We start from the raw sequence: 16,666 nt of genomic DNA on the forward strand, positions 1-16,666 counted from the left end.
TAGCTTCTACAGATTTAAGAGGTACCTAGGTATTTGTGGCTGTTGGAAAATTAGGTAAGCCTTTTTTATGGGTTTGCCAAGCCATACCTCTCTTTCACTCGCAATTATTGAATTATTGCACCAAAGTTTCTACAAAGCTGCGAACATCGAATCGAATCGTCTAATCTTCATATACCGCATCCTTCACCTCCACGCCAGTCCAACCCCAACTTCAACGCCATATCTTCAACGATTCAACACATTTGCAGGGCATATTGACCTATATTTGACGTAATCTTATAATAATAATGGCTGGTGGTGAAGAGGGCCCCGCTGGCGGCTCAGTATCTGAGCCTCTCGATCTTGTGCGCCTCCTTCTCGACGAGGTTGTATTTGTGAAGTTGCGCGGCGATCGTGAATTGAAAGGACGCCTTCATGTACGTGAAGCATATCGACCCATGCCAACTTTTCCCTATTTAGCTAACTAAGTATATCTAAGGCCTATGACAGCCATATGAATTTAGTCTTAGGTGACGTCGTGGAAACCATCTATACGGTAGACGAAGATGACGACGATGAGGAAATCAGGGTAAGCACTCTATAATACATTTTAGAATATCCTACTAATTACTAATTCCCCTTCAGACAACAACTAAGAAGTCCGAGATGCTGTTTGTGCGAGGTCCGTCTTTACCTTTTTTCTTAACTTGTCCTTATCTAATATCTAGCTCTAGGGGATAGTGTCGTCCTTGTCTCCCCTCAGAACTCCTCATGAGTGTTCACCGCAGAATCCACACCCCTCGGCCTAGGGTGTGCCAAATCATATTAAGAGCTTCTGTCACATCAAGGTCCATATTCATGTCCAGTCAAGGACTCAAGCCTGAGTCAAAAACACGGAACTCGGTGTAGGAGCAGGTGGAGTTGCTCGTCGAAGTAAATGGGAGCCAATCCAAGGGAGACTTCAGGGGAGTTCAGATTGTCTCAAGATGTGGAGGGACTTAAACCAGCACAGGAATCACCAGTATCCACATACGCAGCCTATCAAGATATGATAGCCCCAAGTTTCCGACCATTCAGGTTCCAGCATCGTCCATATTACCGTTAATCACACCCGTCCAATACAGGATTTCGTGTTGCGAAGCCAGCTGCGTATAGCTATTATGCACCATTTAGTTCCATTTAAGCTTGGTTATGCAATATTTTCAGGTCTTCCCTACGCCTATTTCCTAAAACCCGTCTAACAGGCGATTAATGCTAGTCCCTAGTAAATTATAGGGTTGGTAACTTGTTATACCGAATTATGTAGCTCCTCTATATAAGCGTAGGGGTTAACACAAATACCCCCCTTAAATTAGGTGGCCGTAGATATATAAAATACATGTTCAAATACAGGAAAGATAGACGGTGATGGTGGTTATATAATACTATTACCTCGTATTAGGAACACCTTTTTCTTGCACCATCTCCGCACGGATTCTAAACGAACTACGGCGAGCAAGGTACCTAGATGGTCATGCATCCCCTATGGGGGTGTCTGTGTTTCGGACATCTCCTTCCTGACGCTCTCGAGAAATACCACTGTAGGTACCTGAGATATTTGAGGGGTTGCTAGGCAGCCATAATGGCAATGTGGAAGACAGGTTACTTATAATACACATTAAGAGCTCTCACCATCACCTCCTGATCCAAGGCCCACTGGTCGAGTGATCACGACGCAGTAGTCAAGGAAATGACGGCGTAGAAAAATCCCTTGGGGTTTTTCGTAGTTCTCGGATTCGAACCTATGTCATGGCGGCGAAAAGACCAATTTGTTCTGGACAATTGAATAGGTTCCTTCCTTAGAACAAGCTTTTTTTTATCCTTTTCAAGATCTTAGAGTATTAAAATGGGGTTGAAAACCTTTCCCTCCATTGCATTTAATGTTGCGATAATAATAATTTATAGTTTAGGTAAAGGACTGTTCGTTCACTTTCACCAAGTACCCAAGAAACCCAACCCTAACCAATCTATAAGTCAACAAGGTCGGATATGCAATCTTAAATGCTCCCGTAAATTACCTAGATATAGGAAACTGTCGTCAATGAGAAGGCATTTCTCAACTAAATTAAGATAAGATCTACTTTCGAGAGCGTGGCCAAACAGAAAGGCTCGGCCTTGGGAACCTCGGAATTTGTAATACAGGAAGGCAAAAGGTCAGGGGTCCTAAAAGCAGTTGCTCCTCTAGGCTTTCACGGTAGGTGGTGTTATCCTTGCTATTCCTCTAACGCTATCTTCATCAGTAAGAAGTGGTCTACTAGAACTATTCTCACCTACGTACTTCATCATTTAGTATCAAGGTGGGCTTATAAGGTAATTAGTCGGTTCTCTAAGCTCTTTGAAATAAGATAGAGGAGACTTTAAGACATATCCTTAGTAGTGGGTGTATATGTAAATGCTCAACTGGTTGGAATCAAAAGTAATAGTCTTCTAAGCCAGAATAGCTTTATAGAACGTATCTAAAGCCCTTGTTATCCAACTCAGTAACATCCTGCATTCCTTGTTCAATCGCTTGTTTCTCTTGTTCCTCCGAAAGTCCAGAGCCCTCTAGGGCAGCTTCACGATCCCGTTTCCTGTTTACCGACCACATATATACGTACAATACGACGACCATTACCGTCTTCACAGAATAGCCGATGAGAATCCTAGCACAAGATTTAGTCTTTAACATGTAGCTTTAATCCTAGACGACTCACGCAATGTACGCCGAGGTATAGAACGGTGCCTCTGTTTCGATAAAAGTTTGCGGCCCTATTATGTTCCCAACACAATAGCCCACGAACAGGAAAGCTCCTGTGAGCTGTTTCTTGGTATATCCGGCCACGTTGCTACTCACCATCGTCAAGCTCAAACTAAAACCTACAGATTGGAATGAGCACAGCCAGAGCGCAACTAGCCGTCCCCATCTATTCTGTGTGCCATCAGGACCAACCGGTAATCCGACAAGAGCTGCACCACAACCGACGCAGATCAAGTTACCCACTAACATGACCGCGCAGCGCATGTTTGGAAATCGAGAGCTGACCCAACCAGATAGGAGAAGGGAAAAGAATTGTACTAAATTCCCCGGTATTTGCAAGTACTGCGTCTGGAGCACATCAAAGCCAAATGTCTCTAGAATTATGGATGTGAACTGGATTAGATGTTAGCATTAATTACCACATGCCGGCGAGAAAAGATGGATACAATACACTTGACTGGGCAGCATTTGGAATTTGCGCTGCGATGGCCATGACAAACAAAATCCACGTCTTTGGATCCAGGAGACACTGCCACATTTGATAGGTTTTGAAATGGTGGTTCTTCACTCCTTGTCTGTTCTTAGCTACTCGTTCAACTGCGATAATTCTCTGCTTTTCGTTCAGAAACCGCGCCGTCGAAGGAATATCAGGCATGAAGATTAGGAAGATGATGCCCCAAGCCAAGCTTATAGAACCGAACACAAGAAAGATGTACATCCATGGAGGCAGACCTGACGTGATATGGCCAATCTACCATGCGTTAGTGCTGAAATGAGTATCCGAATCATACGCTTAGGGGTAAAATAGGAAGAGAGATAACAGATAAGTGACATTATATAAGAACAGATGAAGTTACGACATACTACAGGCATGTTAGAAGATATTCAACCTTAGTTCGATAGGATATCGAGCTTACCAGCATAGCCAAGCAGACCGCCACAAATCCCAGCGATACCGTTCATACTGTAGTAAGTCGTCAATCGCATGGGCTGTTCATCCTGTCTCCACCACATTGAAAGGACGAGCACGAAGCCCGGATTCACTACTGCCTCGAAGCATCCGAGCAAGAAGCGGTTCACTGCTATCCCGGCGAAATTCTTGCATGCTGGGGTAACAATGGTGAGCATACCCCAAACTAAGACTCTGTTAGTCCAACTATAGAGATATAGTGTGGAAGGATTCAATAACCTAGAATGCTGCTACCGATGAACTTCCCAGCTGGGAGCCTTTGCAGGAGATAGCCAGCTGGCCATTGCGCCACCAAGTATCCTGAACGTAGACAAAACTAATCAGTCGTCGTAATGATTGTTTACCTCGACAACTCATACCGAAGTAAAATATAGATAAGGACCACGAGTAATCCTGGCCATGCAGATTCGTCCCTTGCCTTAATCCAAAAACACTTGCAAAGTTGACGCTTGACTTGTCAAGGTATTGAAGTAGATAAGTTCCCATCAGAAGTGGTAAAATGTGCCAGTCGATTTTTCGTAGCACCTGACGTGCTTCATGAGGATCGAGACCGACGGCATCTTGTCTTCGATAGAGATCGTATGCGTCGTCGAGATCTCTAGAGGACGCCACTGATTGTCCTTCTGCCTGAATAGGAGTCGGATTAGAAACGCTCACAGGGTTATTCGAGGTAGCCTCGACTGCTAATTTCTTCTCATCCATGTTCCTCTGGTATTGGCTAACATGCTAAGGCATTTGCGTTTTATTCAGAGATGATATTCCCCATATATTTATAATCTTCCCGCTTGCTTGCGTCGTCTTGGAGCCGGCCGAGACGCCCCTCATTACCACCCAGAAGCCCTTTACAAAGCAGCGGTTTGATAAGACTTAACTACACACAGGTCTATAATGCTACCTTATGATTATCACGCAATTATATACTAAGCCTCAATTAGGTAGAATCGATTTTGGGTAAACCTAGTACATACCTAAAGTAAGAGTGTATATCAATGCGGGGAAGGTTGGGATTGAGATAACCAGGATCGTGAAGGTCGGAATCCGATAGAATAGAAGTAGGATTATTGCGTTAATGACTTTCCACGCGGACATCGGTAGTAAAGGGGATAATATATGTCATATTGATAAGCGTATTTGGGGTTTACATCCTCGACCGGAGGACTTATACTAGATTATAAGTTCTGGAGTGATTGCTCTATATCTATCATATTCTAAGTGACCAAGAACTATGCAGCTTCTCCTTTCTAAGTATCCTAGCTCAAATGTAAAAAGAATAAAAGGTTTATGATAGAGAATAGCCATACTAACACGACTCACAATTCGACTAGAGTCAATCGTTAAGGGGTAAGGAGTTTTAACGAATATATTGGAGCTAGGACGCGCGAAAAGTAGATTGGTCATATTGGCTAAAAGATATCACGAATATATGTATAATTAAAATTTTAACTTGAAAATAAATATTGAGTGTAGTGTCGTAAATACCTGTAGCATTGAGGATATTTTGAGATGTCTTGGAGAAAGAAAGTCCATAGATTGATGTACCTGAGTACCTCTACGAAAGCCAGACCCCCACTATGTACGTACCGGGTGCTAAAAGCTAGGACCACTTTTCACCAAAAGGCAACCCCAGAAAAAGATATCAAAGGGAAATTCTTGTATCAAGACAGCCCACTACAAACTCCCAATACAGGCACGAATCGCAAGATGCCTCCACGAATACCCCTCGGGCTAACAGCTCAGTGCTGCAAGGCCTCGATTGAGCGGCCGAGTAATTCATCGCTCGTAGGATTATTCAATGCGCTCTCAATTCAGTCTCGTAGCGCCTCCATTCTTGCGAACCTATCCGACAACCCAGGTGCCTATCAGAAACGTATTCGTGTTGGTCGCGGTCCCTCTTCGGGAAAGGGTAAAACGTCTGGAAGGGGTCATAAGGGTCAAAAGCAGCATGGAAAGGTCAAGCCGTGGTTCCAGGGTGGTCAAACACCTTTGGTCGTTCAGAGGGGAAAGCTTGGATTCGAGAACTTGTATAGCCGAATAGCCTTGCTACCCTATCAATTGGCATCGGAAACTAACTATCTAATAGTCGAGCGCCTGTTATGTCCGAAGTCAACCTCAACAAGCTACAAGACTGGATCGACGCCGGCCGTATCGATGCTACGAAACGGATTACGCCAAAAGAGCTGATAGAGTCTAACCTTGTTGGAACAATCAAGGACGGAATCAAGTTGTTAGCGAGGGGAGCAGATTCACTGAAGCAGCCGATAGATATCGTTGTTTCTCGCGCGTCAGCAGCGGCCATTGATGCGGTAGAAAAAGCGGGAGGAAAGATCATGACACGATACTATACCAAGCAGGCTATAACGCGGTTAGTGCTGGGCAAGAGTTTTCACACCGATAAGCCCTTACCTACCGGCCCAGAGCATGTACAGCCGGTCCTAGAGGAGGTTCGTCAGAAGGGGTTTTCCTACAGGCTGCCGGATCCGACAGCTCGTTGGGATATCGAATATTACCGTGACCCTGCGCACCGAGGATATCTGAGCCACACATTGAAGCCTGGCGAGTCGCCAAGTTTGTACTTCAGGGTGCCGCCGGCGAAGATTCTCAAGCGGCAGAAGAAGGAGAAGGGAACTACGCAGGAAGATACAAAACTGTGGGACAAGCTATAAGAGTATACTCGTCGAATCTGCAGAATGTACCATATATTGTGTATTACGCCTGCAGGTATATATACCTGTTACCGGGAATATACATGGACCACCCACTTACACTTATCATGTCCAACCATCCGAATGGAGATATAATATGCCTTCGGTTTAGTGGTTGCGACAAGGGGTTGCTTGAGTCTTTGAAATGTTCAACCTTAGTACTGGTATTATCAATACTTGCATAAGTAACGATAAGGTACATATATGTTTCAATTGCCTTAAGGTGCCTGGATGCCCTATTCATTATGCAGGTAAATCACTTTACATAGACACAAAATGTACATGTATCAAATGCATTAATGTCAGTGTAATTGGCGCTGTTGCAGATGTACGGAATACCTACATGTAAGTACATATGCATGGCTGAACCAAGTCCGGTGCAGTTGATGTAGGTACCTAGGTATGTACCTATATATGCATACCAGCATATTCAGCTCCGCACTTGCCAGCGCCGATCCATTGCGTCCCACCTTGTCCCACCTGTACTTCCCTGGCGTTTCAGCGCATGCATACCCGTACAGCTGTAGTCGAGCTCTCCCAAGTCATGGAAGGCAGCACGGGCGTGTATACAGTATGATACAATACTTCTTGTTCAGCTTTTTGTGACACTTAATCCCAAAACCTTTCCTTCTTCCCTATACTTTTGAGTACGTGCATAGTCCCTGCGTCTTCATCCGTATTTTCTAGCTTTGCCCCTTGCATTACATTCTCAATCGACTGCATGGTTTGTTCAGCCTAGCCTTTAGCTATTACACCTCTATTACGACATTTCGTTCCTTCCACAAGAGCTTACCACCGTTGTCGACTCCGCCGATCACCCTACCTTTGATTCTAGACAGCAACAAAACCCGCTTGTCAAACCGGGACCATGTCTCTCTTTGGCACCTCCCCTCCAAACGAAACCCTGTCTTCCGGTAATCCAAGCATGGCGCGATCTCGAACGTCCTTGTTCGACGATGATGGTCCTATGACTCGGTCGACTTCGGATACCCTCTTCAATGATGATGATTTTGGCGGTGGTAGAGCTTCACCTTGGGATATGCCGACCCCTAGGAAACAACAATCGCGTGCCGACCTTCTTCGGAGACTCCTTGACGGTGCCGACGTACCAGATAGCTACATTGAAGCATTCGATAGGGCTGTACAAGAGGATGGAAGCGCCGGCAAGGTCACGTCGTCAGGCGTCACTAAGACGCTTGCCGCAGCCAAGTTAGGTGCCGATTACCAAGCGCAGATAATGGGGATACTTGCGCCGGCTGGTAGCCTTGATACGATCGGTCGCAATGAGTTTAACGTGCTAATGGCTCTTATCGGCCTTGCGCAAGAAGGTGAATCTATAAGTTTAGACGGTGTTGATGAGCGAAGACGTAGTAAGTATTTCACATAATATTTCTCTTTCTTTTTCTTTTTCTTTTACTTTTCGTTTCCCCTAGAAATCAACTTGATATATATTTGTCGCCGTGTTTCCGTTCATTTGGCGAATCGCATTTGGCGTCCAATGGGCTAGCCGGTCTTATCGTATCTTCGCTGCTGCGCTGCGCTGCCCTGTGCATCATCTTGCGGGGATATTTACGTTATTCGCCGAGAAATTACATCCTACTAAATCACAATACCAACCTATTGCAGACTTGCCGCAAGCCCGATTATCATCAGTGTCGGCCAAGAAATCCATCTTTCCAAATACTGCAGAACTTGCAGCAAAACCACCGCAGCAGCCCGAAAATATACCTATACCCTTCAGTTCGCAATCCCGAGGTAGAAAATCATCCATGGACGGTCCCGAAGACGACCCGTGGAGTTCATCCGATGTCCACAAACACCATAACCACGGAGAGTCGCCCAAGACTAACGGTGCCAACCATGCTAACCATGCTAATCTGCTGAACGGTAATGGTTACGGAAATTCTGATGCCCCTAATATTCACCCTCGCACGACCTCCAACTTTACCACCTCTACAATGGCTTCAGCCGGCGGCGCTGGTTCTCAATCTGCTAGCGTCCCCGTATCTTCGAATCCTGGTGGCTGGGGATATTTTGACGGAAACAACGCCGAAGGCCTCGGCGAATCATCTTCACATAACCCGACAAGTCCTTTTGGAGTTCCGGGTGACAGAGAAGGTCGCGATCCGGGTCCTAATGCAACCATTGGCCATTCTAGGACCATTAGTGGTGGTCGGTCTGGCATTGCGGTTGATGAGAACATCACGGTTTCGCTGATGCCGGAAAAAGAGGGCATATTCTTATTCCAACATCACAATTACGAGGTTACGAGTTCGCGACGCGGCAGCAAGGTTATTCGCAGATATAGCGATTTCGTATGGTTACTCGATTGCTTGCACAAGAGATATCCGTTTCGAGCATTGCCTCTACTTCCACCGAAGAGGGTTGCAGTCAATGGCAACCACCTTTCCAACGACGGCGCATTTATCGAGAAGCGAAGACGCGGCCTAGCCAGGTTCCTGAATACTCTAGTCCGGCATCCTATCTTAGGTCAGGAGCAGCTTGTTATAATGTTCTTGACTGTCCCAACGGTATGAGCCGAACGAAACAAGCGTTCTTATATTCAAAGCTAACGAGCCGTAGGAACTTACAGTATGGCGCAAACAAGCAGCAATCTCGGTGGTTGATGAATTCACCGGCCGGCCGCTACCGCCTGGCCTTGAGGAATCCCTGCCACCATCGTTGGAGGGGCTTTTCGAGCGCACTAGACAGGGTGTTAAACGGTCCGCCGAATTGTACATCTCAACTTGTAACATCATGGACCGTCTTGTGAAACGGAGCGAGGGTGTAGCAGCTGATCACGCTCGTTTAGCTATGTCCCTTACATCCCTCACCGAGGCGAGCTCGGATACCTACGCCACTGATACTAACGACGTACCTCTTTTGAATGACGGTCTGGTTGCTATGAGCCGACATTTACAAACGACCCAAAGCTTAATGGAGGACGAAAGCAAGGCATGGGATGCAGGTGTGTTAGAAGACTTGAAGAGGCAGCGCGACGCACTCGTCAGCATTAGAGAACTATTCGACCGAAGGGAAAGGCTAGACAAAGACAACATCCCGTATTTAGAACGGAGGATCCAGAATAATGAGACGAAGCTTGCGGGCTTACGAACCAGGCCAGAAGTCAAGCCAGGAGAGATCGAGAAAGTGGTTGAAGCTATTATAAAGGTTTGTACCTGCTTAGTATTCGTCGCCGGCACGCAAAGTTGCTAACACTTGATATAGGATAAGGAATCTATCGTCAACCAGCACAACCGTTCTATATTTGTGAAAGAATGCCTGCGTGACGAGCTTGTCTACTTTCAGCAGACACAGTTCCACGTCAGCCGATGGAACCAAGACTGGGCACAGGAGCGTGTCAAGTATTCAGAGATGTTGGCTGACAATTGGCGTCGTCTGCTCGACGAGCTCGAGGGTATGCCCCTTGGCGACTAGAACTGTCGGCGGGGAACGACCAAGGGCAAGACTACTATTAAAGTAAGGACCAGAGCGGAGAAACCAGTGGAGCAGCAACAAGATATTGACGAGTAGTAGTTGCATATTGAGAGCTGAGAGATATTAATGGTTGCATAATGCTAGACTGCATACCTTTGGGCTTGTGGAGTGTATTGTCCCTTATTGGAGTTGGTGAGATAGCATGCTATACTCGTTTTTCTTTCTAGTTTTCACAAGGGGATGGAGCATACTGAGGAGGGAGTCGCAGTTATCACACGATACCCTTCTTTCGTTTCCATTACACATTATTAGTAATTCGTTTATATGGAAACTGCCTACATTGTCCATCTAACTCGATAGGTGTGGTTGGGACGAGTAGAAGATCTGGTGAGGTGAGAATGGAAATAATACCCGATTAAGACTGAGGCTGGTGACATGGTACGTGATGATGAATTATTAATTAGGTAGGTTACCTAGGTAGTGTCAAGCAGTGATCCACTCTTTGTCCGGTCACCTACATATTGGAGCCACTTGCCTCTTTTAATAAGTCTAATTAGTATTTACGCATAGATAAAGGTGATTAGGTGATTAGGTGATGAGTGATGCCCAAAGTGCCCAGGGCCCAGGAGTCTTCGTTGCTTCCATCTTAATATGGTAGTACATAACGTAGGTACCTAGCCTAAGACAGGTAACCCCACCACAAATAACCCAAATAACCCAAATACGAGTCTCCCCAAATACCCACGCCAACAACTCCAACAACTCGGAGACCCTTCAGTTTTAACTGTGCATCCATTGTTTCCGTACATACCTCTCTCTCCCATCCCCCATCCCCCATCCGCTTTCGACCGACACAATCAGACAGGACTCGAGTCTAAAATAAAACCGGTTCTTCAATATATGTCCTCGTGGAAACATCATTTCGGTGCTTAGGTACCCATCCGATTACTCTTATTCATACTCCCCGCCGCGTGTTATAGCACCCCTCCTCCGCATTCCAACCGCCGAAGCTTCCCCCCACTACCGAACTACTTGGTGAACTACTTGGTGAACTACTTGGTACCAACAAAGCGGTCGCGACGTGCGCCTTTATATGCGGAACAAACGACCGACATACTGTACCCCGATATATTTCATCCTCTAGTATCGAGGGGCCGAGCTCCGAGTCCTCGTCGACCAGATCATCTACCAATATACCCGTTGTCTCCCCAGAAATCACCTATTGATAGGTGATACAAGTCGTCGCGATGCCACCGCTATCCTCCGTCCAGAAAGCGGCGGTAGCTAGTTTCGTGTCGATAACCGGGGCTTCAGACAAGATCGCTAGTAGAGTACGTTTTTCTCTCTATTTATCTGCCTATGTCTCTTCGATACATAGCTCTATATACATGGTGATCATGACGGCCGAATCACTCCGTCTCATTCCTTCGTTGTCGCCCAAACTCCCACCGATATATTCGTTCTCGGGATGGTCTCGTGCTAACTAATCTTCCTCTATAGTACCTCAAAAACACAGGGTACAAGTTGAACGAAGCCGTTGATGCGTGAGTGGCTTTCATCTTTCTACTATTCCTTTCTCTTATAGGTGTTCCATACGAGTTACTTAATACTCTCTGGTACCCTGGGTGCACCGTCGGCGTTTTGCGTATATTTTTCATGGGACGGCAGCAAGTTCGTGATGCTGTAGCACCGACTGTAGAAAGCAACCGAAATACGGTCTCACAGCTTCTTGTACGTCTGATCGGAATTTGTATCAAGATTTGCGACGTTGCGAATCGCTCGTTGCTGGTTATCCCTCGATAACGTTGAAGTAATCTTGGTCGATCATGATCACCATGCCGTTATATGTCATGTATAGTGTAGATCATGTCAAAACTATCTTGTTTTGCCTTATATTTGTTTAGCTGCCAGGCCTGTCTTTGTTCATTCGCTAGTCGCACATCTTGTGAACCTCTCTTGGGCATATAATATATTTATTCCAAACTTATTCTTACTAACTATTTACCCTCCAGGTTCTTCCAAGGGAATGCTAGCGCATCAATTACGACCAAGGAATTACAACTTACGAAGCTGTTTGACAGCCTCAGGAGTGCGCCTAACTATGTACATTTAAGAGATGAACCTGCTAACGAGAGGCAGATACTGAGGGGGACCCGAAAGATGCACTCGGTGCGGATTCATCTATGGCCTATCTGACTTCTATCGGCGTCGACCTTGAAGGGGCGTCACTCTTTCTTGCCATGGAACTCGTCCAGGCTCCTACTATAGGCGAAATCACCCGAACAGGCTTCATAAATGGCTGGAAAGCTAATCCGGCGTAAGTCATCACATATTATTCCCCCTCAAGCAGATCCATATCTACGAACCGTCTCATAGATTGCATACCATTTATGAACGACGTATTTATGCAATCTATTATGAACTTACCTGGAATGTAATCAAATGAATTCAATGATATATTTATTAGTTAACAACAGGAAACTGACTGATAAAAGGGCTGAGCCCAAGATCGAAGGCCAAAAGCAATACTTCAAACGCCTTGCCGACTCACTAAGCAAGGATCGAGACCTATTTCGTAAGGTCTACCGGTACGCTTTCGTCGTCGGTCGAGAAGGAGACCAACGGGCGCTCTCACTAGACAACGCGATTTTGTACTGGGAGCTGCTTTTCAAGAAGCCGGGCATGCTATGGATTGGAGAGACTACGGGCACCGATTGGTTGGCTGAGTGGATTGCGTTTCTGCGAGAGAATTGGACACGGTCGGTTAGCCGCGATATGTGGAACCAGACTTTCGAATTTGCACTGAAGAGCATGGCGGACGAGGCACTGAGCTTCTGGAGCGAGGATGGAGCTTGGCCGGGCGTTATTGACGACTTTGTGGCCTGGTACAAACGCAAGTCGTCGGAAATGGACGTCGATGCTTGATCAGTTGTTCCCGAACTAGTCGAGGTAGCTAACTCGGTATTCGTACCATGGAACGGATATTGACGTGGGGGGATAGCAGGGAAGGGTATCGGGGTGCGAGTGTTTGTGAACACGCTTCGAGAAGCTCGTCCAGTACGAGAAGCGAGACGATATAGGAGATATCACTACAGCGCTACGGAACAAGGGATCAGCTTTGCTTTGCATTAAATCATCATCACCCTCGGTCACCTAGCAAGACACGCTAGGGAAAGGAAGGGTTCAATAAATAATTAAGATACCTATTATGAATATTCTCAGGGGATGTTAAAGCGTAGTACTGTCTTCTTGTAGGGTTTCTTTCCAGTATCATATACTATGTTCCCGACAGCATGACCACCAGCGTGAGAATAAGCGAGGAGATGTACGACGATGAAACGCGTTGCGCCCGTTTTGCTTTCTTCTTTTCTCCTCTACAAAAATGTCGGAAGTAATCAAGGCCATGTATTATATCCAGCAGTATAACTCAGAGTTATCCGTTCGGTTCACTTATATGAGCCACGACAGCCAGCTAACGGTTGCAAATATCCAAACGCGCACGTATCTATTACGTTGTCTTTCACATGTCTGTATTTATGCTCCTGGTATATATACCTTGTATGTTCCTCATATCATGTCATATTTATACAGCGAGCAAGCGAATCCGTAGCCAGATCAACGGTTCATATCATCCAAGCCCCCTGACATGCGTCGTCGTTGCTATTCCCCGGCTACTAGATATAGGAGCCCTCTTTTACCGCTGCTCCGATACTAACCATTGCTCTCGTGCACATGGTTACGGAAATGATCTATCTATCTATCCTCCTCTAACACGGGAAGACAGAAGGCTGAGTAAAGCGAGTAGACGTATTATACATATACAACACCACTCACTCCCAGACTCCGAGACCTTAGCCTAGTCTCATCATCTCTTCTTATCATCTCCCTCGGCTCGTCTGCGAGATAAGCTAGGTCGACGACCACTCCGGCCCGCCGAATCGGCTCATGGTGCTTAGTTTCCCGTCGCCCAGCTTGACGGAGGCGTGGCGGATCATGCGGGGGTCGAGGGCCAACATGTTGCGCACGGCCTGCTGGGTGCCGACGCTGGCGTCGAAGCGCATGGCGAAGTAGTGGCCGGAGTGGTGCCGCATCTGGTGCACGCTGGTGGCCTTGGGGAGCAGGAAGACGCCCCAGTTGGAGATTCCGCGGATGACGCCTTTTTGTTGTAGGATTAGTTGGCCGGCTGTTAGGACGATTCTGTTGTTTGGGAGATTTTGCGGTTAGTGGTGTTTTCGCTTCGTGGGTTTGCGGGGGTTGATGGATGGTCTCAGGTCAAGGTCGAGACTTGAGAGACTTGAAGCTGAGATGGCGGAATGGTGAGGACGGGGACTGGGACTGGGACTGGGACATACTCTTTTACCTCGGCGAGGTTGCCGGGTCGGACCTATTACTTTGCGTAAGTATATAATTCTTTATTTCTTTATGTTAAATAGCAGCAGCAATAGAAAAAAGGAAACCCACGATTCCAATTAGCTCGTACAGCATCTTGTCGTCGGCTGCTTTGCTCACATGGAGCGCACGAGAACGTTATGTTATTCAGTCGCTCGTCAAACCGCGTCGACCCGGTTACAGAACAAACGGGGGCGGAGTCGAGCTCGACGGGGATTGCCGCTTCAATGGGGAGAGAGGTATCGTCTGTTATATAGGTAACTTCGAGTATCTCGAATTTGACGGCAGAGTTGCGGGTTTGCGAGTTGCGAATCGCGATACACCAATCGATAGCGAATTTTAGTGGGGTGCGGATTAGGTTTGATAAGATTTTCCGGGATGACTAAGGGTTTAAGATGTGGTATTTATGTATCCAAGTACCTGTTATAACTGGAACTGCCCCTGCATGTATTAGATGGTCAAGATTAAGGAAGTGAATTGGATAAGGAAGTGAATTGGATAAGGAAGTGAATTTGGATATTGGAGGGAAAGCATATTCAGTATCTCAAACACCTACTAGGAAATCCTCCAGAAATAAAATAACTCCTATCATGTTCTCGGTAAGAAACGACAAAGTTTCACGGGATGTTATCGGGAAAGAGGCCGGACCCGGAGAACGAATTCCTATTGAACAATCTGGGAAAGCTGAATATTTATTGAATATCTACATTGAAAGGGTAACTCGGGCGTTTCTTTAATAGAATTAAGTTCAATATATTTCTAGTCAATCCAAGTAATATGACTAACCGCCTGGTACAACGTGGATGTTCAGTGCGGAATCATGCTTTTGATATAAGTTAATAACTAAATACTCATTCTGGCCGGGAGGCTCATGGCTTTGACAAAGTTTGGGAATTATTTTGCTCCTAAGCTTAACTTAAACTGTATACTTTGACTGGTTGCTATGAAAAGCTACCTTCAGATGCCTGAACAAACTATTTCTGTAAACAAACAGACTGCCCTCCTTTCTATCCAAGTCAAGTACGAGCTCTACACTAAAACTCACCAGCAGCAGCTTGCTCAAGATCTCTTCTTTACACCACTAAAGCTTTACATATAATCGACACCATCACTGCTATAAACCATGGACTTCCTAAACGAGCTCGAGTCAATGGCTCAGGTCGCCATCCAGCAGCCACAACAACCAGACGAGATAGATAGCGACGACATCAAGAGATGGCAATCGCTATTTGGTTATACATACGCCCAAGCTATACAGAAAATCCAAGAGCACAGAACGGATTTGTCTCGTGTCCTCGTTACGGACTCTCATTGGGATATTGTGCGCGCGGAGAAAGAGGCAGAAGGCTACGACAAGGAGGCCTACGAGCACTCCCGTAGCCTCATGGCGTCCCTTACATCCAACTCGAGGCCCCAAAAGATTACTAGCAAGACTAGACTATCGGTCTATCTTCTTAAGCTCGAAGGACCTCTTGATAACGTATTCCAAGTGCAATCAGCCGCCGGTCTCGACATAGCACCTCAAGAGCATAAAGGCACAGATGACTCGGGCGAGCACACAATCTTTTGCAAAGTCGATGCAAACACCAAGCACAAGCTTCTCGAGTTCCTCGCCAGCCAGGGGTCAAGATTTCAACCCACATTCATCCGGTACTCGAGGGCAGAGAAGAACTTGTCCACGAAATCAGCATACCCGACTCTCGGCATCGACACGACTATGCCCCAGCATCGCCTCCGCTCTACAGACGACCCGAAGCTGGTTCCGGCACAGAACCAATACCCGGTGTGGTACTTCTTCTATGGGACCCTTGCGGACCCGTCGGTCTTGAAGCGACTGTTAGGTATCGATCCGTCGTACCGCCCTGCGAGCGTGGTGGGCGGTGTTTTGAAGACGTGGGGTGGAAAATACAAGGCGTTGGTTGATGCGCCGAGCGACAAAACAGTACAAGGGCAAGCATTCCTTGTACAGGACCAGGAGCAGGAGGAATGCCTCCAGTTGTATGAGACGGACAAGTACGAGGTGGTTCGGTGCGAAATGGAGATCGAGGGGATGGAGGAAGTAAAGGGGCTCACGTTTCGGTTCGTCGGTGATGTCGACTAACTAACTAGTGAAGCTTTTTGGTTGGGAGAATGAGAATATGATACTTGCTTTACTACTTCGTACATATGAACGAACTCATGGGTTGGTTCTTTTGCTGGTCCTAAAACAGCGTTAAAAATAACTAATAATATTTTTACTACTCGTTGTGAAGACGAAGACCACGATATAACTTAATATTCGCCTTCTTTCTGGTGAGTATGTCTAGAATACAGGTAAATATTAATATTAACTCCTTATCCCGTACCTCCGACTACTCTCCTTTACCAATAACCCCCCAATATCAATACTACTCCCTCAACTCCATCATATCG

General features: G+C 46.3%; 8 protein-coding genes across 8 annotated transcripts; 6 read left to right on the forward strand and 2 right to left on the reverse strand.

The window, feature by feature from the left end:
• Nucleotides 1-109: 109 nt before the first annotated feature.
• Nucleotides 110-1,416, forward strand: F4817DRAFT_348499 (like-Sm domain-containing protein). Its single transcript, XM_049304704.1, has 4 exons — nucleotides 110-416; nucleotides 479-568; nucleotides 625-661; nucleotides 714-1,416. Exons 1-4 carry the CDS (start codon nucleotides 288-290, stop codon nucleotides 752-754), a joined length of 297 nt encoding a protein of 98 aa, XP_049155592.1. The 5' UTR covers nucleotides 110-287; the 3' UTR covers nucleotides 755-1,416.
• A 1,045-nt stretch (nucleotides 1,417-2,461) lies between these two features.
• F4817DRAFT_319390 (MFS general substrate transporter) lies at nucleotides 2,462-4,427 on the reverse strand (the record flags this gene model as incomplete). Its single annotated transcript, XM_049301059.1, has 6 exons — nucleotides 2,462-2,660; nucleotides 2,712-3,148; nucleotides 3,207-3,487; nucleotides 3,673-3,891; nucleotides 3,945-4,025; nucleotides 4,085-4,427. 6 exons carry the CDS (start codon nucleotides 4,425-4,427, stop codon nucleotides 2,462-2,464), a joined length of 1,560 nt encoding a protein of 519 aa, XP_049155593.1.
• Nucleotides 4,428-5,374: 947 nt separating this feature from the next.
• Nucleotides 5,375-6,742, forward strand: F4817DRAFT_348505 (ribosomal protein L15). The gene is made up of 2 exons (XM_049304705.1): nucleotides 5,375-5,746; nucleotides 5,806-6,742. The coding sequence occupies exons 1-2, from the start codon at nucleotides 5,427-5,429 to the stop codon at nucleotides 6,386-6,388; spliced, it is 903 nt and encodes a 300-aa protein (XP_049155594.1). The 5' UTR covers nucleotides 5,375-5,426; the 3' UTR covers nucleotides 6,389-6,742.
• Nucleotides 6,729-10,458, forward strand: F4817DRAFT_348510 (uncharacterized protein). Its single transcript, XM_049304706.1, has 5 exons — nucleotides 6,729-7,797; nucleotides 8,054-8,958; nucleotides 9,011-9,598; nucleotides 9,656-9,907; nucleotides 9,965-10,458. Exons 1-4 carry the CDS (start codon nucleotides 7,296-7,298, stop codon nucleotides 9,863-9,865), a joined length of 2,205 nt encoding a protein of 734 aa, XP_049155595.1. The 5' UTR covers nucleotides 6,729-7,295; the 3' UTR covers nucleotides 9,866-9,907; nucleotides 9,965-10,458.
• Nucleotides 10,447-13,358, forward strand: F4817DRAFT_348515 (DUF298-domain-containing protein). The gene is given in 6 exon segments (XM_049304707.1): nucleotides 10,447-10,902; nucleotides 10,915-11,196; nucleotides 11,366-11,409; nucleotides 11,878-11,954; nucleotides 12,005-12,182; nucleotides 12,361-13,358. The coding sequence occupies 5 exon segments, from the start codon at nucleotides 11,113-11,115 to the stop codon at nucleotides 12,788-12,790; spliced, it is 813 nt and encodes a 270-aa protein (XP_049155596.1). The 5' UTR covers nucleotides 10,447-10,902; nucleotides 10,915-11,112; the 3' UTR covers nucleotides 12,791-13,358.
• On the forward strand, nucleotides 13,359-14,248 carry F4817DRAFT_348516 (uncharacterized protein). The gene is made up of 2 exons (XM_049304708.1): nucleotides 13,359-14,165; nucleotides 14,226-14,248. Exon 1 carries the CDS (start codon nucleotides 13,390-13,392, stop codon nucleotides 13,723-13,725), a length of 336 nt encoding a protein of 111 aa, XP_049155597.1. The 5' UTR covers nucleotides 13,359-13,389; the 3' UTR covers nucleotides 13,726-14,165; nucleotides 14,226-14,248.
• F4817DRAFT_348517 (ribosomal protein S6) lies at nucleotides 13,359-14,717 on the reverse strand. The gene is made up of 3 exons (XM_049304709.1): nucleotides 14,327-14,717; nucleotides 14,218-14,249; nucleotides 13,359-14,062 (listed from the first exon to the last, which is right to left on the reverse strand). Exons 1-3 carry the CDS (start codon nucleotides 14,348-14,350, stop codon nucleotides 13,774-13,776), a joined length of 345 nt encoding a protein of 114 aa, XP_049155598.1. The 5' UTR covers nucleotides 14,351-14,717; the 3' UTR covers nucleotides 13,359-13,773.
• A 268-nt stretch (nucleotides 14,718-14,985) lies between these two features.
• F4817DRAFT_348519 (uncharacterized protein) lies at nucleotides 14,986-16,546 on the forward strand. The gene has a single exon (XM_049304710.1). It carries the CDS (start codon nucleotides 15,378-15,380, stop codon nucleotides 16,353-16,355), a length of 978 nt encoding a protein of 325 aa, XP_049155599.1. The 5' UTR covers nucleotides 14,986-15,377; the 3' UTR covers nucleotides 16,356-16,546.
• Nucleotides 16,547-16,666: the final 120 nt, after the last annotated feature.

Source organism: Daldinia loculata (assembly GCF_022478755.1).
Source record: "Daldinia loculata strain CBS 113971 unplaced genomic scaffold F4817scaffold_59, whole genome shotgun sequence".
Lineage (NCBI taxonomy): Eukaryota > Fungi > Ascomycota > Sordariomycetes > Xylariales > Hypoxylaceae > Daldinia > Daldinia loculata.

Bases quoted from the DNA above. Each gene is read 5' to 3' on its own strand.
- F4817DRAFT_348517 (XM_049304709.1), bottom strand. From the start codon at position 14,350: ATGCTGTACGAGCTAATTGGAATC. The intron at 14,250-14,326 runs GTGGGTTTCCTT...GCAAAGTAATAG, and splicing joins TGTACGAGCTAATTGGAATC to GTCCGACCCGGCAACCTCGC. The intron at 14,063-14,217 runs GTATGTCCCAGT...CCCAAACAACAG, and splicing joins AACCTCGCCGAGGTAAAAGA to AATCGTCCTAACAGCCGGCC.
- F4817DRAFT_348515 (XM_049304707.1), top strand. From the start codon at position 11,113: ATGCCACCGCTATCCTCCGTCCAGAAAGCGGCGGTAGCTAGTTTCGTG. The intron at 11,410-11,877 runs GTGAGTGGCTTT...TTTACCCTCCAG, and splicing joins TTGAACGAAGCCGTTGATGC to GTTCTTCCAAGGGAATGCTA. The intron at 11,955-12,004 runs GTGCGCCTAACT...AACGAGAGGCAG, and splicing joins GCTGTTTGACAGCCTCAGGA to ATACTGAGGGGGACCCGAAA.
- F4817DRAFT_348516 (XM_049304708.1), top strand. From the start codon at position 13,390: ATGTCTGTATTTATGCTCCTGGTATATATACCTTGTATGTTCCTCATA.
- F4817DRAFT_348505 (XM_049304705.1), top strand. From the start codon at position 5,427: ATGCCTCCACGAATACCCCTCGGGCTAACAGCTCAGTGCTGCAAGGCC. The intron at 5,747-5,805 runs GTATAGCCGAAT...ACTATCTAATAG, and splicing joins AAGCTTGGATTCGAGAACTT to TCGAGCGCCTGTTATGTCCG.
- F4817DRAFT_348510 (XM_049304706.1), top strand. From the start codon at position 7,296: ATGTCTCTCTTTGGCACCTCCCCTCCAAACGAAACCCTGTCTTCCGGT. The intron at 8,959-9,010 runs GTATGAGCCGAA...AACGAGCCGTAG, and splicing joins TGTTCTTGACTGTCCCAACG to GAACTTACAGTATGGCGCAA. The intron at 9,599-9,655 runs GTTTGTACCTGC...CACTTGATATAG, and splicing joins TGGTTGAAGCTATTATAAAG to GATAAGGAATCTATCGTCAA.
- F4817DRAFT_348499 (XM_049304704.1), top strand. From the start codon at position 288: ATGGCTGGTGGTGAAGAGGGCCCCGCTGGCGGCTCAGTATCTGAGCCT. The intron at 417-478 runs GTACGTGAAGCA...AGTATATCTAAG, and splicing joins AATTGAAAGGACGCCTTCAT to GCCTATGACAGCCATATGAA. The intron at 662-713 runs GTCCGTCTTTAC...ATCTAGCTCTAG, and splicing joins CGAGATGCTGTTTGTGCGAG to GGGATAGTGTCGTCCTTGTC.
- F4817DRAFT_348519 (XM_049304710.1), top strand. From the start codon at position 15,378: ATGGACTTCCTAAACGAGCTCGAGTCAATGGCTCAGGTCGCCATCCAG.